This window comes from Epinephelus moara, chromosome 3 (genome assembly GCF_006386435.1).
Source record: "Epinephelus moara isolate mb chromosome 3, YSFRI_EMoa_1.0, whole genome shotgun sequence".
In the NCBI taxonomy this organism is placed as follows: Eukaryota; Metazoa; Chordata; class Actinopteri; order Perciformes; family Serranidae; genus Epinephelus; species Epinephelus moara.
Genome location: NC_065508.1, coordinates 20,273,955 through 20,301,629, shown reverse-complemented (window position 1 = coordinate 20,301,629; position 27,675 = coordinate 20,273,955). Strand labels below are relative to the sequence as shown.

Here is a 27,675-nt window from a genome sequence, read left to right as displayed (position 1 = left end):
TTTCTTGGGTGATCTGTGTCTACACAATGACAAATTAATGAAAAATTAAGGTAGAATGAATGTTAAATTTTAAATTAACTTACTTCCAGGATTGCATCTAAGGAATTTATAGTAATTTGGCCTTTTTAACAGTAAAAGTAACTGTAATGTGGTGAAACATTAGTACTGCTATCAGTAGATTAATGGTTAAATCATCACATTTAAACTGGTTGAATTATAGGAAATCTGAGTGATATTTTGCAACCATAACTTTATGTAACCCATTATTTATTTCATTTATAGTGGTTTCTACTGAAGAGTGAAGACACTATCTTAGTTGGTTTTGCTTTTCATGTGCTTATTGTTAGAACATAATTACAATTTTTTGATGGCCCACAAACATTTTGAAAATGCCCCCATTTTTTTAGACCGTGGGGGCCAAAATTGCCCCCAAAATATTTTGTTAATTTCATACCCTGCTTGGCCGACAGACATGACAGACTACACGATGGTCCACACCATTCATCCCTGATATGTGTGATGTCATCAGGTTATTCTTGTCCTACCTTTATTACTATTACTATTATTGCAGTCACTGTGGCTGTTCATGTCCCAGCCAAAATGTTACTGTAGTAAGAAAATCAAACATGCAAGACTTTCTGTCGGGAGTCATGAGGCGTCCCAGATGTGGCATCGGTTGTCGTCTACTATGACACACTACACAAAATGAAACGATGGATTATCGCGTACAGGAGTTGTTGACATTCAAGATCCAAGCCGACACCGTACGACGCTGCGTTGGGCTATAATCGGGCTGATATCGTGTAGTGTGTACCTGGCATAAAACCCTTTATGTTGGGTTCTAGGTAGGGGTAGGAATCACCTAAAGCCCCACAATACAATATTATCACGATAAATATTGGGATTTAATAAGTTTTACCATATGCTGAATATTGTGATAACAGATATTACATTACCTTTTTTCAACTGTAAGTTATGTCCCTAAAGAATGTGGGTGTGAATGGTTGTCTGTCTCTATGTGTCAGCCCTGTGATAGTCTGATGACCTGTCCAGGGTGTACTCCACCTCTCGTCCAATGTCAGCTGGGATAGGCTCCAGCCCCCCCGCGACCCCAACAGGATAAGTGGTTACGGAAATGAATGAATGAATAAATAATAAAAATATTGAGTCTTGGCTCCTATGTATCGATACAATATTGCTACAAAATGCTACACGATACTATGCTGTATCATTTTTTTCCCACCCCTACATCTGGGTAGAATGCTCAAAAAGGGTTCCAGGTATATCCTTTCTGAACTTCCTACCAAGAACCAAAAAAGGTTCTCCAGTGGGACAAGCCGAAGAACCCTGTATGGTTCTAATTAGCACCTTTATGTCTAAGAGTGTAGTTGTTACAGAGAGGAAACACTGGACCTGAAGACCTCACTCTGCTCTGGCTAATACTTCATATTTTGGGATTCTTGCTTCAGATACTAAAGTGAGTCATTTCCCAAAATCCTTTGACAAATTTCAGACCAGTTAACACTGAATAAATCCCTTTAGCTTTCATTAAGTGTCATCTACACTACCAACAAAAATGAAACCCTGCGTCAACAATTAGTACAAATCCACCCGTAATCCTTAAACATTAAACAGCAGAACATAATAAGGCACAACGATGTTTCAAAAATGTTTTGTCTGCTTTCAAAAGCCTTCCTCAATCTATTCTCATGTTCAACTTAGTCACTGACTCTTGACTCATGACTGACAATTTCCATCAATATTGCCACATTTTCTTAAGGAAGTCTCAAAGTAATGATGACTGTGAATGAATGATGACTGTGAATCCTGTTTCCTGGATTAGCCTTTGTATTATTAACTCATGGATTCCGTCTTCCACGGGGCTGTGAGGTAAATAGATTTATGTGTGCACCACACTCTACATCTGACAATCAATAACAAGTGCTTTAAATTTTTGTTTCATATCAGTATGAGTATTCCCAATGAGCTGACACCTTGAAAAATAGCCGAGAAGTTAGTTGAGAATCTGAAGGTAACAAAATCTGCCTGTTGGTTTTATCCATACAAACACTGAAGTGAAAAAACAAAACATGTGGTGTTACAAGGTGTGTTGGACTTTTTCTTGGCCGGAGGCAGTAACTTCCTAGAGTCTTGCTGGTTGCCTGGCAATCTCACAATCATGACAAGACCTGAGGAAGCAATACTAAAAATTATAACAGCTTTAAAGATGCTGGTAGGTGGATTTTGTTACCATTAGCAAGAGCCAGGCTAGCTGTTTCCCTCTGCTTCCAGTCTTTGTGCTAAGCTAAGCTAACTGGCTGTTAGCACTAGCTTCATATTTAAAGCACAAACATGAAAGCAGTTTTAATCTTCTCATCTAACTCTCACCAAGGAGAGTTTGGCTGAGGAGCTCAATTGCTAAAAAAACTAATCGCACCTAATAGGGATGTACACTACCGGGACTTTGACTATGTAACAACTCATTTGACCAATAACCGATACTGATATCGATCAACATATCCACTTTTTTCACTTCCTAATTTTAGTGATTATCAAGTCTCTTCTGTCGTGGAATTAACATCATACTACGCATACATACTCATTATCGTGATGGCCCACCAGCAGATGGAGACATTAAATACAATACTTTTCAACATGTGTAATATTCATGCATTGTGCAAAATAAGAAAACGCATGTTGGCCGATTCTGATATTTAATTTTAAAACCAATATTAGCCGATGACGTGGTGATATTATCCTGCATTCCTATCACCTAATATAGCAAGTTCTTTCAATCTCACTCCCTCTTGACTTTCGTCATTTGTTTGCTTTCCTCTCTCCTCTTCCTTTCTCTTCTTGTGCATTGAGCTGAACTGCCAATCAGAGTGATTTCTCTCACCGTCAACATGCTGAATTAGCCAAAAAACAGCCAACAAGGGCCGACTAGTGACAACGGTGCAGGACAAACGGCTAAAACTAGGGTAACAGATGCTTAGCGATGGCCTGACATTGACTGACAGCTGAAGGTTGGTTTGGTGTGTGAGGGCCCTTTTGCACCTTTTTGCAATAGACCACTCCCACTGCCACCTGCACACCAAATATCAGCCTCCTGGGGTAAAAACTGTGGCTGCCAAACTTTGGGGAAATTTTTGGGACCGACTGTTCGACCAACCTACCAACCAGCAGGGCAAGCTATAGAGCTGCTGGTAGCAGCAAAAGACAAATGCTCCCAAAGGGTCAGGCACACACAGAGAATAACTTGGGCCCAATCTGAGGTAATCCACCAATCTACATGATTTAAAACCTAATTTGATGCCAGCAGAAATGTTTACACAGGAAATAATTTATTCATCAGTACTGTGGTTGTTTATGTTTTCCTGTTTTGCCCCTACCTGAAACATGTGGTGCTGCAACAGATTGTGGTAGGAGGTGTCAAATCCCGTATCTGATCACTGAGAGCATTTAGTTTTCTTTGAGGCTGGTCCTGAGCCAAACTTACGCAGGGTCTCTTTTGTTTCATAATGTCCACTCCAAAAGGAGGAGCTGGCTGGTCAGAAATAAATAAATCATATAACATTGCCGATCGATTGTAAGCGGCGGTGGATTGCAGGACAGTGAATTAGGATGTGCTAAAATATTGACCAGCTGGTCAGTCCATGCAGACTGAGGTGATGAAAGCCAAATGCAAAGCTTGCATTGGTTGATAAATCATTTTGTCTTTTAAAATGTGCCGTGTTAAATTAATTTGTTACTGCTGTCTGTGGAGATGTTTTACTTCCCTTGTGTTTTGCCCTTTGCTACACTCAAGAGGTCTTCAGTTACCTTCTGGCAGGCCTCTTGCCACACACTTAAAATGAATTAGCTCTACTTGAGCCACATCCTCACCCGAGGAATCATGAATCAAGACTTGAACCACTGTCACTGATTGCACAGTTCTGCTCTGTTATGTAATTTTATTTCATTTGTTGCAATATTAATGTTTATATTTTTTGTTTTATCGCCATTAACAGGAGCAGTGGTTGCATTTAAAGTATTACCTGCAGATGAGGAGTCGTCATGGTCGGAGCTCAGGTACCCATCACTCCTCCTGTCAGGGGTGCTGCACCCGGAGCCTCGGGAGGCTCTGCGGTGAATCTGCGGGAAGGACGGGGACAGCCTGCCGTCATCACCGGAGTCAAAGTCCCTGCTGTGGCGGAAAGGCCGTCGGTTGTCCCGGTAGGCGCTGGTCGTCCTCTGGTTGTCCCTGCCGCCGGTCTTTGGTGCCAACAAGTTATTCCTGACGAAATTCTCATTCAGCTCCGCATCCTCGTATTCTCGGTCGCTGCCCATGTCGTTGTCATTCGGCTGGGAGACAACAGCTGGGACCGGGTCCACTCTCTGAAAGCTGGGTTTCCGCAGCGGGACAACAGGGATGGGGACGGGCTTACCTGTCTTGCCGCTGAACCTGCCCCGCTCCCGCCCGAAGGAGCTCATGACGCCTGCTGTGTTACCTGCCGCCGCGTGGAGCTTCACGCCCCCAGGGTCGGACACCTTGGTCCTCGCCCCGTCGACCTCACAGTCCCGCCGCTGCGGTTTCCGAACATCCCCGGGCTTTGAGAAGCCAAACGTGTCAGCGTTACAGTTCTCATCTTTGCCTTCAAACCTTTCCGGGTCGCTTCTCTTCTGCCGAGCCATGGTGGTCTGCAGGTAGATCACCTTGAATTTCTCCTCCGCCAGAGCCTTCTGGAGCCTCTTCAGGTTGGCTTTACTCGCCTCCAGCTCCGACTCGATGTCCTCCACGGAGTTCAGCGCCATTTGTGGGACTTTTCCGTCGGGAAATTCATTCCTCCAGTGTTTCTCAAATTCCTCCTGTTCCCACATTATCGATGTTCAAAACGGGCTTTTCGCCAGCCGCAGTCTCGTATCGGTCAGAGAGAAAATGTTGGAGCTGTGTCTTCTTCACCGACAGTTAGCGGCGTGTCTGTCGCATATATCCACCTTCCTCTGCTTCTGGGGAAAAAAACTGTCTGTCGAGATTAAGTTGACCGCTTTCTGACCATCTTCAACCTTCCACACAAACAAACAGCAGGTCTACGTGTGCACACTGATGCGGAGAAGTTTTCTGCCACTACGCTGAAAAGTTTCGAGACTTCCTGTATTGAGACGTGCTGCCTTCAGGTGCTGCTCGAACAAGAGTGTTGTCTGTAAATCGAGCACACCTTTATGCCAGATTTTAAAGCAGGTGTATTTGGATTACCTTTTAATCTATATATTATTTTCTTTATTAGTCAATCAATTGTTTGATTACAAAACATTAGAAAGACAAGATAGTCTTATATTAGTCCCGAAAGGATAGTGCAATTAGGCCTACAAGAAGCACAAGCAAGATACAATAAATAAGTCACCAGCAAAAAGCAAAATTAATAACTGATTGAACACAAATGAAACAGTGTGAAAAGCCTGTTACAATATCCCAGAGCCTAACATGACTTAATCATATGTCTTGTTTTATCCAATCAAATCCAAAAATGTTAAATTTGCAAGTTGCAAGTTGATCCTCCAGCATTTGCTCCAACATGGCTGGGGATTATAAACGAAATATACTGTATAGAAAGACTTTTATTTTAGGACTTGAGCAATAAAAATTTACAAAATATTGGGAGAAATGGATTGTGTTTAAATGCCACTAAGACAAGTGTGACAGTATGCCAAGATGTAAGTGAAAAAATGTACTGTGATTTGGAGTAGAAAAAAGAGTTGCAATAAAATTAACTGCAATGTTAAGACCGAGGAAAGCAGCAAATCATCAATCATCAAACATTTCCATCTTATATTTGCAGATAATGTCACATTACCACAGAGTATTTCCTGTCATGCGCAATAGTTGAGACAATTCCGACAGCACTTGAATGCGACAGGTACAACTAAAGTGGCAGTTGATGGGTGAGAGTTCATCACTCTAATCACAATCAATCAACCACCATACTGTACATTTGGGTTCAGTGTTTTTTTGTTTGTTTGTTTGTTTGTTAAGTGGTGTTTATTTATATTTTTACAAGACACATGACATGCTGGGTTGTTATTTAAATCCTGTATTTATAGGCTCAAAAAGAAAAGGTGAACAGTACAGCGAACTTATTGGATAGTGTGTGTCTCCACTGATACCTGATTTAGGTAAATCCAGAACTTAAAGGTACAGTGTGCAAGATTTAGAGGGATATATTGGCAGAAGTGGAATCTAATATAATAAGTGTGTTGTCTTCAGTTTTCTTTACCTGAAAATAAGAATAGTTGTGGGTCCTCGTCCACAGAATCTGCTCTGTTGCACCACCATATTTCTACAGTAGCCCAGAATGGATAAACCAAACACACTCTTGACCAAGCCATTTGCCATTTGCCATTTGCCTTTTTGTGTCAGCCTCCATAGTTAGCAGTCCGCGACAAGCAGTGTTGAAAAACCAATGATTTGTTTTTACTGTTTCAAATCACCAGGTCCATTTGTTTTGGAGAGGAAGTGACCTCTGACCTCTACTTATTGAACAATGAACACTGAAAGAGTTTTAACAGCGATAACTTTTAGCTGATTGCAGTCTGCAACCTCTACCACTAGATGGCACTAAGGCTTTGTTTACATGGATGCTGATACAAATAAAAACAGATTTTTATTTATCCCGTATAAAGAAAATTCTGGGTTTAGACGATCAGTTGTGAAAACGATATCCCTGTTTACACAAAAACGCAAAAACAGCAGCTTTTTGCTGCAATTAGCATGCCAGGCCAGTAGGTTGCAATACACCATAGAAGAACATTCTGCGCATGCACAGTGATTTGTTTTCCTCTTGGCGCTAGTCATAAAAACAATGATAAACTACATTTTAACCTTATGTAGCATAGCTGCTATGCACTTACTAATATTGGGCACAGCAGACGTCTTTGTTCGCCGATGTAGTGGTGATGTTGATGCAGCAGTGCTAAGTTCATTGTAAGCTCGTAAGTAGTCCCAAAAGTGCTAACAAAACGTAAACAACCCGGCATATATCTGCCATTGTTGTTGTGGTTCCCGGGCATCTAATGGGCATGCGCAAAGTGGGTTGCACAACAAAGAAAAATCTCCGTCTATCCTGTTTACAAGTCTCCGTAGAAACGGATATTTTTAAAAACTTTCACTTTGGAAGCCGTCAAGAAAAACGCTGGTTACGTGTAAATGAAAGGTGCAAATGCAAAGATAAAAACCTGTTTTCAGAAATATACGGAACTGTATAAACAGACCCTTAACCCCCCTAAATTGTACACACCAGACCTTTAAAAAGATGCAATTTGAAGGTTTGTTGTGTAGGATTTAGTGGCATCTAGTGGTGAGATTGCAGATTGCAACCAACTGAAACTTTTCCCAGCGGCCAAGCTGTAGGAGAACAATGGTGGCTGATGCAGAAATGCTAATTGCCCAATGTAGAGCCACTGTTGGTTTGTCTGTTCTGGGCCACTGTGGAAACAACATGGTGGACTAAATGGCTCGTTCTAAGGTAATGAAAGCACAGCGATTGTAGTTTATATTCCGTTCCTGCTAATGTATTTCCCTAAATCCTACACATTGGACCTTCAAAGTACAGAGCAAATAAAATGTTAAGAATGTATTGGTCATTGTTTTCTAGACAAGCTGCACTAGTGACATAGTTGCACCATGACAAATTTTTGTCCCGTCACGACAGATTTGATATGACTATCATGATATCCAAGGGAAGCTGCAACACATGCTTTGATTGCAAAGAAGGCCTGGCTTATGGAGCCTCCTGTTTTGGGTTTACACAGGTCTATTTGTAGGCGTCCTCTTTGACTTCAAGTCTTAACAGCATGGACAGGCATTTCCCATAGATACCAGTACTCATTTGCCAACTTGCATTTTTGCAAAACAGGACTGTGCTGTGAGGGGACTGCACTGTGACTAGAGCTTGTCTGACACCGGTCTCCTTGCCTCCAGCTGGTGGTTTGACACAAGGGAAGGGAGGAGTTCTGAATGTGCTCGTGTTTAACAGCCTACTCGCTCTCAGGCCTCAGAGGAAACACTTTACTGACACCGCAAACCCACACACACACACATCAGTGCTTTTTACACGCTTATCAGATACAGGCACGAGTCATAACTCACAGCAGATCAACACATCCTCATTCTCTCGCTTTGTTTTTGATGCTATTTTATCACTGCAGAATAATCTTTAGTGAGAAACATGACCTTCTCTCCGCCTCTTCCGCCCTCTTGATTTGTAGCACACAGACAGATACTTTACATCCACTAATAAAACATTTTTTAATTTAATACAGCAATGGAAAAATGTCTTACCTTGAAAACTTTTGATCATAGCGATTTTCATGATTGATGATTACTCAAAGGCTGAAACATAAAACCCAGTCACCTTCATCTCCGCAGGATTCATGCAGCTGCATCCAGATAAAAAAGCTTGGTAAGCAGCCAAGCATGAGACTTCCAGTAAAACACGGGTGTAATGCTATACAACAGGGAAGAAAGTTACCACTAAGGACAGAGAACTATAGGGGAGGGTGGAGGCAGAGATGGACGCTTGGTATTTTCGAGTGCCCGTTTGGATTCCTGCCCAGAACTGAAAGATCATTCTACTAAAAGCTTCCAGTAGCCAGGAGGAATCATTGATCAGCACTCGCTGCAGGCCTGAGAGCCCTGATTGGGTTACTGTAATGAATAGATGGGAAAAGGCTATGACCAGCCTGTAGTCACGAAACTGAAATACTAATAATCACAAGCCTGGCATGATATAAAAGGAAATGCACTTTTCTGGTTAATCTAGTGCTCTATAGAGTCAGGAATGCAGAAGTGTCTGTCTCAGCTCAGTCCAGAGATAATGGCATGACTGGGGAGGGTGGTAGCGCTACTCACAAAGAGTGGAGTTAGCAGACAGCATTCTTTACGTCTCATTCTCAACATGCTTTAATTCATCAGACAACAAACTCACTGTTTTGATCCAGACATGAAATACGTGAGAATGCAGCAACACACTCCAAGGACAGCTCTATTGGCTGCATGTAAGAAGGCCATAACTTGTAGGTAATTGAAGCCCCGGGCTCCCTCAATTGAAGATTGGATAGACATAGTCCATCAAATATATACAATGGAGAAAATACAGCAAGAGAAATTCACCACTATAACGTCAAGGTGGCTTCACTTTATTAAACCCCAAAGACCAGACTTTGTGTAAGACTAGTGCTGTGTCTCAAATCGCGTACTTCTGTACTTACACTTAATATTTTGAGTGCATGAGTGCATTCACACTGAGAAGTATGGAAAAATGCAGTGCACTATGAGCACCGGGATGGTGCACTCAAAACGGTCAAGAAGTTGAGTGGAACTATGGACACTTCTCGCCCTCAGTGGTCGCCATCTTGGCTACGTAGCGGAAGGGGAGGGGCCACTTTTCAAACTGGAAATGGCGGCTAAGGAATGTGCGACTGTGACGTCGCTGCATTGTACAAATTTAAGTTATACATGTGTTTTTTGCACTAAGCACCACTATACTTGATGTAATGGTTTGGTACCACGAACGATAACGCGAATGCTAATGCTAGTTTGCTAACTAGCTAATTTGCGGTCGTCATTTCAGGTGAGTGCACAACGGCCGTGTTTGGTTTGAGACAACACTACCCTGTCGAAATTTGCACACTACGCCAATAAGTACATAGTGCACATAGTATACTACATGGAAGTGCACTAACGGAAGTATGTGATTTGAGACACAGTGTCAGTTCAGTTTTGTTCAATGATGTTCAACCTATATGTTTAAGAAAATGTACTCAGAAGAGACTGCCACGCAGCAACACCAAATCTTGTCCTGAAAAGTGTTGTACAATAAGTAAACACGCTGTCAACATTTCTCTTCTGACGGACAAACAAACCAGCAAACTATCCTGAAATTATTGGAGTCCGCCAAAGTCGGGGTGATGGTTTTTATAGTGTTTCTGGTGTGTATGTATTTTTCGTTGGCTTTTAGGTAGCCTATGCTGGTTTATTTGCTTTGTTGTTGATTTGGTTCTATTTTTATTGGGCAACCAATGGTTGTTGGTTGCCAGTTGATGAAGGGGTGGAGGGCAATGGATGAGGGGGTGGATGAAGATGTGTATGAGCAGGTGTGTGTTTGAATATAGGTGTGGATGAAAACAGACGTGAAGCTGGCATGTACGTAGCAGGGAGAAGAGGGACAGGGAAGTACAGGAGATCTTTGCAGATTAGTCTTGGATTCTCATTAAGGAGAATTTAAAAAGAAAAATGTTGTAACAATGGAAATGTGTGTTTGTATAATTCTGCCCAAGACAACACACAGTATTCTGCGAAATGTGTAACAGCCAAATCCAACAGGTCGACCCACATCACACCCATTCTAGTTTCTTTACACTGGCTTCCCATCAGGTTCAAGATTCACTTGTATGATACTTATTCTCATGTATGGATCCATCCACGGTCAAGCACCTGAATACATCAGTGACCTCCTCCATTCATATATCGGCAGTAGGTCCCTTAGGTCTTCTGAACAGGACCTACTGGCTGTCCTCCGCTCCAGACTCAAAACAAAAGGTGATTGTGGCTCTGACACAATGAAACTCTCTTCCATTAGTTTAATGGTCTGTGGCCTCTTTAGAAATTTTTAAAAACGTCAATTCTGATTAGATGGAAAGATTGTTGTAATCCTCCAATATTTGCACAAAGTATTTGAGATATGTTGTAATTTACTAAGTTGCATGAGATAAGGTGTACTATTAGGTGATCAGCTGATAAGTTTATAGTGATGTGGCAACTATTCCTTGGCTGTGTTGCAGCCCAGTTGCCAGACGAAAATGTTTGCATTGTACGTTTCTGCAAACCACGAATATGTTACATTTGTAAGTTTCATATGGTCATACCAACGTTTCTAATATAAGCTGATTTTGTCATCAGGAGGTAGATGGCAAGATGTCTGGCAAGCTGCAGACCACTATTCAAGACCAACAAACAAAACCGGTTGGTTTATAGTGAGTCACTGCTGTGTTTCCAGTGGCTTTTCAGCCCCGAAACCTGGGTGTTATTTAGTGAGCCATGGCTGTTTCACCAGCGAGGATAGTGCTACAAGAAGCGATTGTTTTTTTTACCAAGACATCGCCGTGTTTCCTGTTGCAATAGTGCCATAAAAAATGGTTGTCTTTTATTAAGACATTGCTGCATTTCCTGCTGAGATAGTGCTACGATGAAAGGTTGTCTTTCACAGAGACGTTGTGTGTCCTGCCAGGATGGTGGCACAAAAAGCGTTTTTCTTAAGCTTTATGTGTGTGTGTGTGTGTGTGTGTGTGTGTGTGTTTGCCTTTTTTGATTAAACAGCTGTAGATTGACAGAAAAGGTGGAAAAGAGGGGGCAATGACATACAGTAAAGGGCTGCAAGTCAGAATCAGTCAGGACTGAACCCTGGCCTCTGCAAAGAACTCACAGGGTGCACACTCTACCAGGTGACCAAACGGTCGCCCCAAAGCAATCGTTTCACAGAGACATCACTGCTTTTCCAGCGGGGTTTGGCAAGCAAAACTGGTAACACAATCTTTTTTTAATCCTACCCAAGTGATTTTTGTCCCTAACCCTAACCACAGGTTGACCACAGTGTTGCTGAAAAGTAGAGTTTCAACATATCCACTACAATAACAAATGTAATATATCCATGGTTTGCAGAAACGCACGAGGCAAACATTATTTCTGGTGATTCATGTTGATGTTTAAGGCTCCAGTAACTTTATGGCTAAGTAAAAAATTTTGGTATACATGTAACTAGAAGTGTTGGAAATAAAACGTTGGAAAGATCCCTGATATATCTGAGGGTTCACATTTTTCTGCTTGTGCTAAGTTGTTAGGAGTATGGTGCCCTAGACCCCTAACAACTTTCTTATGTCCCTTACATAGTTCATGATGAATGTGCATGTGTATAAGTAGTGTTTCTGCTGTAAGCAATACAGTCAAAATTAAAAACATTAATACCTTCAATGACTTCATGCTAGCTTTAATGTATTGAGCCAAAGATCTAGCTCTGACAATCTGCAACTATAAAATCTGCAGCTATAAAATCTATGCTGCAGCAGAGTGCACCATGGAGAGGACTGCAGTCAGTGGGTGTGTGCTGCCCTCTTGTGGCTCAAAGGTGCTACAAAACAAACATGACAAGTCAAAGCAACAGAGTATGAAGGGTGCCAACCCAAGTGCCAGAAAAAGTGTTGGCACTGTTCATTTCTGCAAACCACTGAGGGTTCTACATTAGGATTCGATGTTCTGTTGCTGATACGTTCATATTCTGTGTTTCAACAATGCTGAGGTCAACCCATGGTTAGGTTTAGGCCCAAAAACCACCTGGTTATGGTTAGGAAGACATCCAGTCTGGGTGGCACAATCCCCTCTGGAGACACAGAGACGCCTGGATAAAAAACAGCCGCTCACAGCAAAATCACAACAGGTTTTGCTGTGTGTTGGTCTGGAACAGTTGTCTGCAGTATTACGCAGTCCACCATCCCCTGATATGTATTAAATGTGCAAATATAACGTTGTCATGGTTTGCAGAAACGTGGGGGAGACCGGGGTTGGTTGTCACACTTTTTACTCTTGTGCGAATTTTTCATCATCAAACATCTTTCAATAGTCATTCCTACATTAAATGAAAGCTTAAGGTCCAGGCTTGAAATGCATATCCCTTTTATTTTTACAACTTATTGTAACAAGAAGTTATTACCCATCAACGACACATTGTGACAACTTGTCCTTGTGGTTATCAATGGGGTTTCAGAGCAGAAAACACCTGAGAACATATGGTTGATAACATGTTTGCTATGCTGACTGTCTTTCTGAACTGTAACGCGTGACAACCTTACCCAGCTGACCTCTTGACAAACATTCTAAGCTAGCTACCACATGGCTTTAGCTTGCTAGCTAAAAGTTGACCCAAATCAAAGCTATAGCCTTCAACTTTTTAATAAGTGTTTGATTTTTAAATGACTAATTACCTACATGCTTTTAATAAAAAAAACAGCAACATGAATAATTATGTTTGATATCAACATAATGTCACGGCGCCCTGTGACAACAAACTCATGTGACAACCAACCCCGGTCTCCCCTACAACCTTTCCTTCTAGTGACTGGGCTTTGGGTTCAGCTACAAACAGCACAAAACCACAGTCTGGCATAGTACTATATTTATTGATCGGAAAATTTCCACAGGACTTTTAAAGACAGTAAACATTGCTAATCATATAAATGGTGCTACCAAAAATATTGCTAACTGAAAAATGAATTACTGTAAGACCACAGTGATACACTTAGACACAACAAAGACGTGAAAATATTAGACAGTACGTATGCTTTCCACGATTCAACGATCTCATACATCACTTAAAACCAAAGATACAGTACAAGTATATCAAAATAGACACAAATATATCATTATAAAACATGTTTCAAACTGCATCCCATTTGTTTAGAGAACGTATACCGTTTCTTATCAAAATAATATCACATATAGTTTCACTCCAAATTTGTTGTGCAATTTTTTTCTGAAATATCTATTAAGGCAACAATAGGACAGCACCACAGATGCAACCACTGGAGTTACAGGTAGGTAGGTAGTATCAAAGGCCACAAACACCCTCCCAAAGATGTTACAAATATATTTCAAGAAGACAAACAACTACAGTTTTGGGTCAAGAGTTGGAGGTTATGATCCAAAATGGCCGTCCTGAGCAGTAGTGAGTGTTGTGTGATGATTCGTAAGCCATCAATGGTTAGGCTTGGCCTTTCATATTATTAAAACTTAGTTGATTTAATGTAAATATATCTTTTAAATAACAACAGTATCATAAATACTTACCACAGCAATTTACCAGTCTTCAGATCAAAGACTTTCACAGTGACTCTGAGCAGAGCCTTCACAAATATTCTTTGCATAGTTAATAGATTCTCTGATAGTAAATGCATAGAAAACTAAAATCAGTGTGTAAAAGATGGCATCTAGTCATTATGTGAGGAAAGTCTGTCATTAGCTAACAGAACAAAGTGCAAATTCTATACACAGATTGTTTCTGTGGCTAACACATGATCGCTGTTAGCCCCACCATCTCATTTTCATGCTTTTCTGATGGCGCTCGCTACCAAGGTTTCCCGCCGGGTGGTTACAAATGCCTGTTGTTTTTCATAATAGGCGGCCTCATTAATAAAAGTGGGATACACAGTCCCTGAGCCTTGGTAGTGGATGGTCTTCCCGTCAAATGTTTGGAACATAGGGTCACCCGGGTTCAGCGGTTCCCAGTCACAGTCCTGAAACAACAAGCAATAACCACAGGAAAAGAAACTTGAGTATGATACCCAAACTAAAATAATATACTCCCACATCAACCAAAGCTGTCTCATTTCCTTTTTCATATTAACTCATATTTACAGGTTCAGTAGGTCAGATATGTGTGTAGTGAAGGCTGGCATAATTCAGACTTTTACCTGCAGATTGGGGTGCACCATGGCAATGATGTTTCCATTGGTGTCTCTGGGGTAGTCAACCCTCTCCGAGACCCGGAAAACTTCCACTGTACAGGTAGGGAACTCCATGCCTGAACAAAACACAAAAAACAGCATCCCCAACATCGTTAGCATCCTGGAAAACCTCTATTCCATTAAAACTATTTCTATTACTAACTATTTCGTCACTGATGAAAAATTCAACTTTATGTATAAAAAGAGAATTATTTTCTGACAACAGGAGAGGAAATAAAAGAGATGAAGAAAAAAAAAAAAATTTAACAATTCCTGCTACTTATCAGTGTCATTTCTGTTTGTCATTGATGTTGGCTCTGTTCTGTTCCCGGGGAGGTCTTTGCTGCTGCTTTCCCTGCCTCAGGTTTTCAATGTAGGCGCATGGAAGGGCAGAGAGGTGTGCTCTCTCCGCCTTAGGCTTTCCACGAAGGCGCATAGAAGAGGCTTTCTGCGTAGGCCTAGGAAAGGCAGCGAGGCCCCAGAACAGAGCCATACCGCCAAATAAAATACTGCAAATAGAAATAAAGTTTGCTCTAATAACAGTGCTCCTGACTGAAATGTATTTTTTGGCAAAATGTGGAGGCTTCACACACATCTTCAACCCAGCAGCACAGAAGAATACAATCAGCACAGTTTCAAAATGAGTGTCACCAATTCAGTGTCTGACCAACTGTCACCCCCTCTGTTCCTGAAATATGATGTTGAATAATGGACAGACAAGTGTTTTTGCAGAGCATTATGATGTCACAGTGAAGCTCACCTCTGACCTTTTGGATATAAAATGTCATCACTTCATGCTTTGAGTCATGTGTGTGAACTTTTGTCATAATTACCATATGAATTCTAACAAAAACATGTTTCGTGAGGTCACAGTGACCTTTGTCCACCAAAATCTGATCATTATTGTTAAGTCCAAGTGAACATTTGTGCCAGAGTTGAAGAAATTCCCTCACGGCATTCCTGATGGACAATCTGAAATCATAATCTGTGCATTCCAATACCCATACTACCATACTATATAGTAAGCCAGAGAAAGATTTAGTATGTCCCAATATATAGTATGTTAAATGCAGCGTGCCAGAAATACCAGGATGTCCTATTACACCCAGTTGGATTTTGCAGTATGCAAGTCAGCATGCTTTTCTGGCCATTCTGACCCACAATCCTCTGCACAGCGTCACATCGACTGAGCCGCAAACAGATAACAGCTTGACAGCTCATTGACAGCTTATTGACGGCTGTCAGAAGTTGCAATGACGGATGACAGAGCATTCAAGTGACTGATGACTACTTGATTTAGTAATATAGGAATACTGATTTTTTAAGTAAACAAAATAATCATAAATATAACCGACAACTAAAGAGCACAAGTATTAAATAACGACAGAGAAATGTGTAGCCTCTGTAATTTTACTATTGTGAATATAATATTGTTAGTATTTACAATGTATGCAGTTATTACTTATTGCAAAATAAAAACATCAGAAGTAATTCAAAACACTCCCACTTTTACTCAAGGATCCAGGATCGAGTTTGGGATTTTGGCAGTCGCCATCTAGTTTTTGGAGCCAGAAGTGACCATATTTGGACGAGAGGGTGGAGCTGGCGAGGATACTCATTGCTACATCTCTATCATGATTGACAGGTGGTCATGGCAGTGATTTGTCAATCAAAAGGTAGCCACACCTGAAAGCATACCCTACTTTCTGGTCTATTTGACCCAAATGGGACATCATTTGCAAACTGAACATCATGCTGTATTGATAAAGACTTAAAACTAGCTATTGAGGCCAAAAACTCATCAGTAAAATGTTACCTGAGGTAAGAAATCAAGTGAAACTTGTATACAATCTCACTTCTTTTTACAACCACTGGCATCACCCCCTGCTGGCCATTAGGAAAAATGCAGGTGCAAGGCATTTCTGCATTGGCTTCCCTTTGCAGAACCGGAGGCTACGTCCACTTCTTTTATACAGTCTGTTAGTGAAGTCTGTTGAACAAGAAGCTGGAAGGTGCCGCACAAAGTGGCCTTATTCAGTCTCCGGAACCAAACAGGATGTGCAGTGGTTTTTGGCAGAGATGGGAAATTAAGTAAGTAAATGCTCAAATGAACTGTTTTACCACCAAACGTAAGACCACTGAGCTGGATTGATATGCAAGTGGCAGCACAGCGCATAAGAGGACAAATGTCCCAACATTCTCCTCACAGTATGTAAGTTATTCTACACAGTCATTTTTAACTGTCACAACATTTAAATCTACGGAAGCCCTAAAGGCAAGCAAGAAAAAAAAAATTCTGGTGATCCATTTTCTAAGTCTGATCTTAATTGTTTCCTCTCCTGTGTTTGTCTTAAGAATGGGTATAAAAAAAGGTTTTGCCAGGACAATCTAAGTTCCCTTTTTCATTTGTGAAAACAGAGGGCAAAGGGCAGAGGGGACAGTCAGTGTTAAAGTGCATGAGCCAGCGTGAACAGGTGGGTTTTGAGATGGGATTTGAAGGATGTTATGCTGTCAGACTGTTTGATGTGTAGGGGCAGGGATCTCAAGAGCCTGGGGGCAGTGTAGCTGAAAGCCCTGGCAGCCATGGTGCCGAGGCGTGAGCTGGGGATGGTCAGGAGACAAGCAGAGGAAGAGCGCAGGGAGCAGGAGGGGGTGTACTCCTGGAGGAGGTCAGAGAGATAGGTGGGGGCTACGCTGTAGAGGGCTTTGAAAGTGAGCAGAAGGTTTTTGTAGTCAATTCAGTATTGAACAGGGAGCCAGTGTAGTTGGATGAGAATGGGGGTGATGTGGTTGGATGATTTGGTGCGTGTAATGATCCAGGAAGCTGAGTTTTGAATGATTTGAAGCCTGTTAATGAGTTTGGTGGGAAGGCCAGAGAGAACTGCATTACAGTAGTCAATACTGGATATAACAAATGCATGGACCAAGACCTCAGTGCTGGACTGGGACAATGATGGGCAGAGTCTGAAAATGTTATGGAGGTGGCAGAAAGCTGTCCGGGTAATGTTATTTATGTGTGGTTCGAATGAAAGAGTGCTGTCCAGAATGACACCAAGACTCTTGACATGGCTGGAGAAGGGTACAGGAAAGTTGTCAGTGATGATGTCGAGGAGAGACCTGTGCATGAGAAAGGGCTGCTGTGCCAGCCTCACTTCGCCATTTTAGGGGATGTGAATAGAAAAACATCCAACATGCTAACGCACATTCGAAAGCAGGTGTGCTGATCACAGGGATGAGCAAAAAACTCACTGGAGGCCGACTCCTTATCCCCGCTGCTTTCACGCAGCATTTAGATGCAAAAGCAGAATGAGATACATTGTCGACGTTACAGGTATATAAATGTAAACACACTGAACATGCTAATGCACAGTACAGCATCACCCTGATGTGCCGATCACTGGCACCCCTTTGTGATGTAGTCTGTAATAACATGACAGAAGTGGTGTGGTGTGGATGAATGTTAAAAATTCAAACAAAAAATGCTTAATTTAGGGTAATTACCCTTTACATGACATAATAAATGTAATAATGACCTGAAATCATGTTAGTAACGTGTTTCATTACTTTGTTACTGCTAAAAAGTAAAAGTAATATACTACTGTAGTAATATTACTACTAAGTTACTTTTGTAACACGTTACCCCCAACCCTGAACTCATGTTACATAATTTGAGCTAGCAAGTTATGTACCATTGCTGTCAAGTATTTCTTTTGGCTAGAAATTCACTAGGAAGAAACATGAATACTTAAACTCCTACATAAAACATTAGCTAGTGGTGCACTTCGGCCTCTTGTGGCCAGAATTGGTATTACAACAACAACAAACACTTGACAACAACAACAAAAAATGAACTTGCCAAAAAAAAATTTCACTCGTTTTCACAAATGATAAAAAGTAAAAATGATTCTGGCAACATCTTTCTTCACCTGTTGTTAAGTCATAAACATAAGAAAGAAAAAAAATTCGATCTAACTTTTTTTTTTTCTCTCTTGCCTCTTCAGGCTTCCATATCCATCTCTTACAGCTAAACGAGTTGTTTCTTCATGCTGCTCAGCTTCAAAGAGCAGGAACACCAATTCATCACCATGCCCAAGCATTCATCAGCACCAGTGTGGCCCCACGACAGAAGATTACCACATCATTGGCAGCCAGACTCTGACAACAAGCGGGCCATTCAACAGCAGGCCAGGCAGGGGAAACCAACAGACTGCAACTTGCACTTGGCACGGACCGCTTGTTTACGTAAAAGAGGAAGGAAAAGGCTGCCTTGCACCTAAAGCACTGCAAACACTGCTCCATGCCTTCAGGAAGAGAACGGGCAGAGCGGAGGCGTGATGAGCCAGATGCAGATAAATTTAGAGATCTGGATGTAGGTACATCTGGATGAATCAGACCCGGCACCCATGGGCGTTTTGTCACAAAATGTTGCTCATCAAGATGATGCTGACAGACAGGAAGCCCGCTGTAAACAACTTATTTTTCAATTACATAACACTTATGAATCATAATATTAGTCGTCCCAAGGTCAAAATTCTGGAGAGACACTTAAATACTTGCCTGCAAACTTTAAGAATCATGTCTGCTTCAATCTCAGCTACTTTGGCATAATCCTTTACGTATCATATAAATGTGGTGTGTTACAGATTAAAATTTTAAAATGCAGCGGTAAGCCTGTCCTACCTTCATTAAACAGCTCGATGAAGTCCAGCGCATGTTTCATTATTTCCCTCATAGCTTCAAAGATGTTGCTTCTCAAAACACCTTGAGGCTGAGGACCAACTTCCAGACCTGAAATGAAACAATCAGAGGACACATTTGCAAATTTAAAACTTTTCTTTACTGACTGAGTGGATGATTGATTTGGGGGACATCTTACATATTGTCCATTGTCCCTACAACAGTTTGGCTGGACTCACCAACAGGGTGCTTGGCAACAGAGCGGGAAGTGGAATATTTCAAAAGAGGATGTTCATTAAGCAGAACGAGACAGCTGGCTGGAGCCATGGCTTTCTGCAACACAAAGACAACAAGGACAAGATCTCAGCTGCAGATAAAAATCACACCTTGGCACAGTTTCACACTCCACATCAGCCAACTGTCTTAAAGCTTCAGTGTGTAGGATTTAGGGGGATATATTGTCAGAAATGTAATATAATAAGTGTATTTTCTTTAGTTTATAATCACCTGAAAATAACAATCATTGTGTTTTCGTGCCCTTAGAATTAGCAGTTTATATCTACTGAGGGAGCGGCCCTTTCACTGTTATGCTCTGTGGCAGAGGGGCTCGAGTTTATATGGTTGTATTTGACGGAGGATTTTGTTTTCACGTCTTGTTAGCTGTCAGGAATAAACGGAGATTGCCTCCAAATATATCCACAGTCTGGGCCTCTTCATATCGAAACAACGCAGGCATCACTAGAGTCCACAGGTCACACAGATCTTGAGTTATCACAAAAAAAAAGGCAAGCACACATTAAAAGGTGTTGGGCTGGATCACACTGGGAAATGGTTGGGTACGAAGGTACCTAATCACCAGAGCTATGCCTTATGGGGGACTGAACAGATTTGACCAGTGTATCAAAATATATCAATCAACTGCTTTATTTGACACTGCTGTGGTGGCTCACGTGCTCAATAAACAATAACCACGTGCATGTTTAAGTTGGTAGTCTGTCTTGGTAAAGTAAAGGCACAAAATCTTTGTTCAGCACAAACAGCCTTGTGATTCTCGATTAACAATGTAGGCCTTCATCATTAAACAACTGGAAAAATAAAAGATCTCCTGAGTTTAAGCTGTTGATGGTGTAAATCATAACAGATTGTTTGTTCTTACTTGTTTTGACTCAAGTCTCTGGGTAAATGAAGGAACTGAGTTGCCCTGTCTGTGATTTCTTCTGTTCCTTAAAGTTAAAGAGTATTTCTCATAACCTCTTTTGCTTACAGTCACAAAGAGTATGTTGCTTTTGGCTGCTCTTAAATAAAGAAATTTACTTACTTACTTTTCCTCCCTGCTGTTGCTCTGCGTGCCTTTGTTTTCTGTTACAGAGGAAGAACCAGAGACGCAAACAGGCCCAGTTCAAATACTGTGTATTTAGGTTCATCTAGTTCTTTGTCAGTTGAATCAATTTGGACATTTGTTAAAAGATGTTGACGGGTTAATCAAACTTTTCACCCCACAGTCAAACAACTTAATTTGAACTGCCATTGTCTCTAAAACAGATGTCTGGGCACACGCGAATAAACACACACATGCAGAGTTGTCCTGTGTCGTGTTGTGCGGTTCCTTTTCTAACTGTAACAGCAACATTTAAATATCACTAATGCAACAAGTATTTTTAAAAAAATGATTTATTTTGTGGCATTTTTCTGCTTGCTGTCCCTGTTTCCTATGTGTTAAAAATTGGTTGCCACTGATGGTGACCAAAGGCCAAGACGGTTGCATTGCTTGCAAGAACCTTTGGTTTCTTTTTGCCATAAAGCAACTTGAAAACTGCTGTGAATTTGTTGTTGTTTATGGTAATTATTCTGCCGTGCATATTGTTAATTTACTGTGGTTGAAACACTATTTGTTCAATCTTTTATAGTTATATATAAAACGAAAGAAGAAGGAGTCTTCTCTGAAACATTAGGGCAGATAACGACCAAAGAAAACAAGCGTCTCTCTGGTGTATTTGGAAGGTTGATCCTTTAAATGAGTCTGTTTAATGTGTAAAGGTAAACTGATTAATAGATTACCTACATGGGTTAACTGAACCTCTCCAAGAGACCTCTTAGTAAAACACTGACTTCTAAGCACACATATGGATGTGGAAGATTGAAGGGAAAAAGCAAACATACTTAGGGACAATGTCTCCGGGGTCTGGTGTAGAATTTTACCACCGATTTAGACTTTGTGCACACGGTGAGAGGAGGTCCACAGATTGAACACTCCTGAATACCTAGTAGCATGCTTGTGCCGAAAAGTTTAAAAATTCGAATGTGCTCTTCAAGGCTCTTCAAGGAGTTAGCATCATTATTTTATTTGAACAATTTGTCATTTATTTGTCAGAACAGGTTACTTTGTGATATTCAGGAGATTAGGAGTGTTATGTTTCGCATGTTTAGAGAAAATATTGGGATTCTTGGCCGGGCTTAGCCTTTGGTTTACTGGTCCATCTATGTCCCAACCCTCACCTGTGGTCATGAGCTCTGGGTAGTGACTGAAAGAATGTCATCGCGGATACAAGTGGCTGAAATGAGTTTCCTCTGTGGGGTGGCTGGGCTCAGCCTAAGAGAGCTCAGACATCCGGAGGGAGCTCGGAGTAGAGCTGCTGCTCCTTCGTGTCGAAAGGGGTCAGTTGAGGTGGTTCGGGCATCTGATCAGGATGCCTCCTGGGCGCCTCCCGTTAGAGGTGTTCCGGGCACGTCCCACTTGTAGGAGGCCCCGGGGCAGACCCAGAACACACTGGAGGGATTACATATCTCATCTGGCCTGGGAACGCCTTGGGGTCCCGCAGGAGGAGCTGGAAAGTGTTGCTGGGGAGAGGGACGTCTGGGGTGCTTTGCTTGGCCTCCGAACTTCTTATCTCATAAAGAAGAGCTAAATTTAAGTTTTGTTTCAGTAAGGGAACATTTTTTGCGGCTGAATTTCTTTTCCAGGCCTGGGATAGAAGGCAGAGCATTCTGTTTCTGGACTGAGTTGTTAAATAACATGCACTTTTGATTGATACTGCAACGTCATTATAATTGTGTCTTGTAAATCCGGGGGGTGTTGGGCACATGCAAGTGTGCACGACACAAATAAAAATCAATCAATCAATCAAGGCAGTCACCTTGATGTAGTTCATCATCTGCAGGTTGAAGTGGTCTTTGGAGCTCTCCAGGATCAGAGTGCAGCCCATGTTGGATGTCGTGTTGTGGAGGTCAAAGATGACATCGTAGGCATCGGGGCTTCCTTTGGGTCCAAATATCCTGTTGATCTCCTGAGCTCTCTGCACCTCGTAGGGAAGGTCGTCTCCTCCTGGGGCACTGTGGGACACACACACACACACACACACACACACACACACACACATGTCAACACATTCACAGCTTATCAGACAATTCTGCTGAAGGAACAATGAGCTATGACACGTGTTAATGATTGACACAAGGTTATCTTCTTGTCCTACATGGCCTGTAACACTTTCACCTAACTGTTAGCCATAGTGGAAAATCTCTGTGATTAATAGGTCAGCACAGTAACTTAAACTGGGCCGAAAAAACAAGAATTTCCTGTACTGCACGTCTTCACATGTGCGTAACAAACAGGAAGACATTAATAACTGCAAATGATGTCTTGGTAATGACCATAATTCCACCTAATCTGTTAATGTAGGAAGTCATGGCAGCCAGTCTACGCTGGAATACAAAAGCTGGATTCAACAGGACAGTTTGGCCCCTTTTCGTGAGCGTTAAGACGAAATTTAATCCACTTTCTCCAAGCCTTGCATGTCTGCTCTTAAAGATGCTTGAGAGATTTGTTTTGTCCCCAGGCTGGACTTGCCCCCCACCAACCACCCCCCACTACCAGACAGACACGCTACATGCTCTGAGCACAAAGTGACCGCCTCCCTTTTTTTCTCTTAGCTCTTTTAAAGCATTTCAGAATAACCACTGGTCTAGGACATTCTCCAAACTACTGTAGAGCAGCACCTCTGCTGTGCATTATTGTCTCGCCTCCCTCACATCTGCTCTTTAGACCCCACTTTCAGCAAATATCTGGTATTGTCTGGACTGGCACGACGTCAGTACACAAGCACAGTGTGAGCTGCAGCTGATAAAGTGGTCTCAGCTGAGAGGACAGTAAATATGAGGGAAAGCAGTCAGTCTATTTAAGTTGAAGAAAATGACGCCATGAGCTGTTTTTAGAAAGAGCCTCCGAGCAGTTAATCTTCTTATATGTTGCCTTCAGAGAGGCCAAACAGTAAGAAGATCTTTGAATATCATTACAAAAACTTGCAGGATGACGCAAAGTAACCCAGACAGGATGATCTGAGCTTTTAACATTATTTCAGTAATCTGCAGCAAATAATTTAAAAGTAAACACGACAACAGAAGTTGAAAATATCATAAAGAAACTAAAGGTAAAAAAGGTATACATCATAGGAAATCCTGTATCAATAATACTTTTAAGCATATGTGCTGTGTTTGTCAATAAATTACAGACCCATCTTTTTAATTCGTGGAGAAATGTTTTAATCACTATTTTGTTTTTTACGTTTTGTACTTTTACGTTCTATTGACATTTATTAACTGATTTTTAAAACATTTTCTTTTATTTTTTACATTTTACATTGAATAAAACAACAATGACTTTTTTTCATTTTATCATGGAGAAATGTTTTTAAATTTTAATCTTTTTTTACATTGATTTATCCCTGCTCTTTATGTTATTTCACTTTATATATATATATATATATATATATATATATATATGTATATTTTACATTTTACATTGAATAACCCAACATTGTTTTTTACTGTTGTAATTTTTTCAATCTGTTTTTTTTTTTAAATAGAGAAATCTTTTTAAGGGTTAATCTTTTTTTTTTAAATAGTTTTTTTTTCTCCCTGGTGTTTATGTTATTTAACTTTATTCTACTGACTTATATTTCTTATTTTTATTTTTTTTAAATTTTCAATTCATTAAAACATTTTGTTTTATTGTTATTATTTTAGTCTCGCAAATTTTATCTATTTATTTTTACTTTCTGTTTGTGTCCAACATTTTCACTTAACATGAAGGTTATTAGACTTTTTTGTGGTCATTTTGATGTTATAAACACTTCGCTGGTCTCCCAACCTATCTCCATGGCTACATTGATTATACAAATACTGTTGTTTATTTAATTTCATTGTAATTATTTTTAACTGATATTTGTGTTCACCATTTTGACTTTTCCTTATCCGCTGCAAGAGTCCTAAGGACAGAGGGATGTCGTATGCTGTAAAGCCATGTGAGGCAAATTGTGATTTGTGATATTGGGCTTTATAAATAAAATTGACTGATTGATTGATTGACTTTACATGAATGTTAACAGAATTTTTTTAGGACATTTTTCAGACATATTTTAAACACTCCCACCCCACCCTATATCTCCACAGCTAAATTAAAGATACAAAAAATATTCCTGTTAATTGTATTTTGTTCTGTTTTATCCAATTTAATTCATTTTTTTAAATTTTAGACTGTGTGTGCCACAGGAAATGTGTTATATTAGTAAATAAAGTTGAGTATTGACACCCATACTAATCACAATAAAAGACCATTATTAACCCCATATAGAAACATAATGGTGATAAGACTCCAGTATGCACCACACACACACACACACACACACACACACACACACACACACACACACACACACTACAATAACCTTGGGAATGTTATAATGGGATTCCTTATTTATGAATACTGGGATACAATGCTCTTATCCAACCACATTAGGCTGTTGTGTGCTTCATGTCCAGTTCATGCACGGTCCATGCACGCTGACTATATGAGCCAGCGTTTGCGTAACACCATATCTTCCGCTGTAATGCACAAGGAGGGAAAGACATTTATGAAAGAAAAAAAGTCGTCTTAGTTCATTTGCAGCTCGGTCACGTTTCGCTCACGTTTTTCCTGCTGGCTGACAAGTCAGGAGGAGGGGACACGCTGCTCTGCTGTTATTGGGAGGTGGTGGGGGAGACATGGCTGGTGGTAAACACACACATATACATACACACTACCTGAGACAATGACAGTTTGATGCAAAGGTCAAGGTGACTGTTTTTGTGCAGGGATGAGAAGAAATCAGTGTGAATCCTTGTTACACTGCACTGTTTGTCACTGTCATGTGTTTATTATCCTGAGCATAGTGATGTGTCCCTGATCTGTCAGGCAGAGCGCACGTGTCAATCAATAATGTTGCATAATAGTCATTACATTTTCCAACATACTTCCACCAACTATACATACGCACGTGTCATGTCTTTGTTTGTATAATCAGATTGAGCGCAAAACATAATGCGTAAAATCACACCAGGGTCCATTGTGATTGTGGAGCTGTTTTGTGGATCCGTGCCATGAAAAGTTTCCATTCAACATGTATGTCAGCAGACAGGAACAACAACAACAACATCCAGACCCAGCAGCGACACTGAACATGCCATGACAGCCGCTGCTCCGAGGTGTGTGTTCACCTACCTGAGGTTTTCCGGGGTGAAGGCTCGGTTCAGATCCGTGTCCACATATCTGGTGCACTTCTCCACAGCCCTCGGGTTGGTAATGTAAGGTTTGGTCTCGACCCCTTTCCTCTGGATCTCGGCGCTGTTCTTCACCCACAGGTTCACCAGCGTCATGCCTGACATCTCGTTCCCGTGCGTCCCTCCGAATATCGCCACCCTCCTGGCCTCTTTAAAACACGCGCTGCTGTTGTAGGAAGAGGACGACATGTCTGGATACGGATAAAAGTGTGGGGAGTCTGGATGAAGACACGCCGGACTCACAGGTAAAAAGTTTCCAGCTGGAGCTTCACAGGCTCAGTGTTTAAATGCCTGCTGTGGCTGCGCGCTTACGTAACGTGCCCGCTGGCTTGTTGTGATCAGTCACCGTGCGTAAAATGCGCTGAGTTGAGCACGACATCTCCACTTGCAGGCGAAACTCCAGTGAACAAGGTTCCCCCCTTTGTTCACACATCACTGTGAAACTCACGGGAAAGATTGACTATTCGTTTCCGGTGATGTTCTTCCAAAATAAAGCGTAATCAAAACAACGTTTCGGGATTTAAGCGGCATTAACAGGTAGTCTTTAAAGCTAGACTCGTCAAGATATAGTACTTCCGGTCGTGGCCTTCAAAATAAAACCATTTGACTTGTTTACCCACCTGTGCCTCCAAAATATATTTAGTAGTCTATGACAGTAAATGCCATATTTGTCTGATTGGTCTAAAGACTTAAAAATCTGGTACAGACACATTTTGGGCAGAATGAAAAAATTAGGTTAGAAATTTCTAGCTGTTGTATTTTGAATATGCATGTTGTGCTGCATCTTGTGCATATAATATATGTTATAGGCTTATATGTTAATATGTTTATGTGAAAGAAGAAAAACGATTTAAATGTTAACTATTAAATCTAATCGTTATATGTTAGATCTAAATGTTAAATGTTAAAACTTAATGTTAAATTTAAAGGTAAATATAAAAACTAAGGTGAAATGTTGAATCTAAATGTTAAAAGATAAAACTAAAGTTTTAATCTTGAATCTAAATGTTAAATGTCGAGTCTAAATGTTGAATCCAAAAGTTAAATATTAAATCTAAATGTTAAATGTTAAAACTAAATGTTAACCTTAAAGGTTAATATTAAAACTAATGTGAAATGTTGAATCTAACGGTTAAAAGTTAAAACTAAAGGTTTAATCTTAAATCTAAATGTTAAATGTTGAGTCTAAATGTTGAATCCAAAAGTTAAATATTAAATCTAAATGTTAAATGTTAAAACTACATGTTAAATTTAAAGGTAAATATTAAAACTAAGGTGAAATGTTGAATCTAACGGTTAAAAGTTAAAACTAAAGGTTTAATCTTAAATCTAAATGTTAAATGTTGAGTCTAAATGTTAAATGTTGAATCCAAAAGTTAAATATTAAATCTAAATGTTAAAACTAAATGTTAAATTTAAAGGTAAATATTAAAACTAATGTGAAATGTTGAATCTAAATGTTAAAAGTTAAAACCAAAGGTTTAATCTTAAATCTAAATGTTGAGTATAAATGTTAAATGTTGAATCCAAAAGTTAAATATTAAATCTAAATGTTAAATGTTAAAACTAAATGTTAAAGGTAAATATTAAAACTAAGGTGAAATGTTGAATCTAACGGTTAAAAGTTAAAACTGAAGGTTTAATCTTAAATCTAAATGTTAAATGTTGAGTCTAAATGTTCAATCCAAAAGTTAAATATTAAATCTAAATGTTGAATGTTGAGTCTAAATGTTGAGTCCAAAAGTTAAATATTAAATCTAAATGTTAAATGTTAAAACTAAATGTTAAATTTAAAAGGTAAATATTAAACCTAATGTGAAATGTTGAATCTAAATGTTGCTTCTGATGGCTGTTCCATCGGTGTGTGAGATCATG

The 27,675-nt window shown here is 40.3% G+C and overlaps 1 protein-coding gene across 1 annotated transcript; it reads right to left on the bottom strand.

The window, feature by feature from the left end:
- Window positions 1-13,187: 13,187 nt before the first annotated feature.
- On the bottom strand, window positions 13,188-26,321 carry aspa (aspartoacylase). Its single transcript, XM_050038067.1, has 6 exons — window positions 25,742-26,321; window positions 22,341-22,536; window positions 19,446-19,539; window positions 19,210-19,317; window positions 14,497-14,606; window positions 13,188-14,319 (listed from the first exon to the last, which is right to left on the bottom strand). Exons 1-6 carry the CDS (start codon window positions 25,987-25,989, stop codon window positions 14,128-14,130), a joined length of 948 nt encoding a protein of 315 aa, XP_049894024.1. The 5' UTR covers window positions 25,990-26,321; the 3' UTR covers window positions 13,188-14,127.
- Window positions 26,322-27,675: the final 1,354 nt, after the last annotated feature.

Excerpts from the sequence above, each read along its gene's own strand:
- aspa (XM_050038067.1), bottom strand. The coding sequence starts at position 25,989 with ATGTCGTCCTCTTCCTACAACAGCAGCGCGTGTTTTAAAGAGGCCAGG. Across the intron at positions 14,607-19,209 it reads CATCGAGCTGTTTAATGAAG|GCATGGAGTTCCCTACCTGT; the intron begins GTAGGACAGGCT and ends TGTTTTGTTCAG. Across the intron at positions 14,320-14,496 it reads TGGTGCACCCCAATCTGCAG|GACTGTGACTGGGAACCGCT; the intron begins GTAAAAGTCTGA and ends TTGTTGTTTCAG.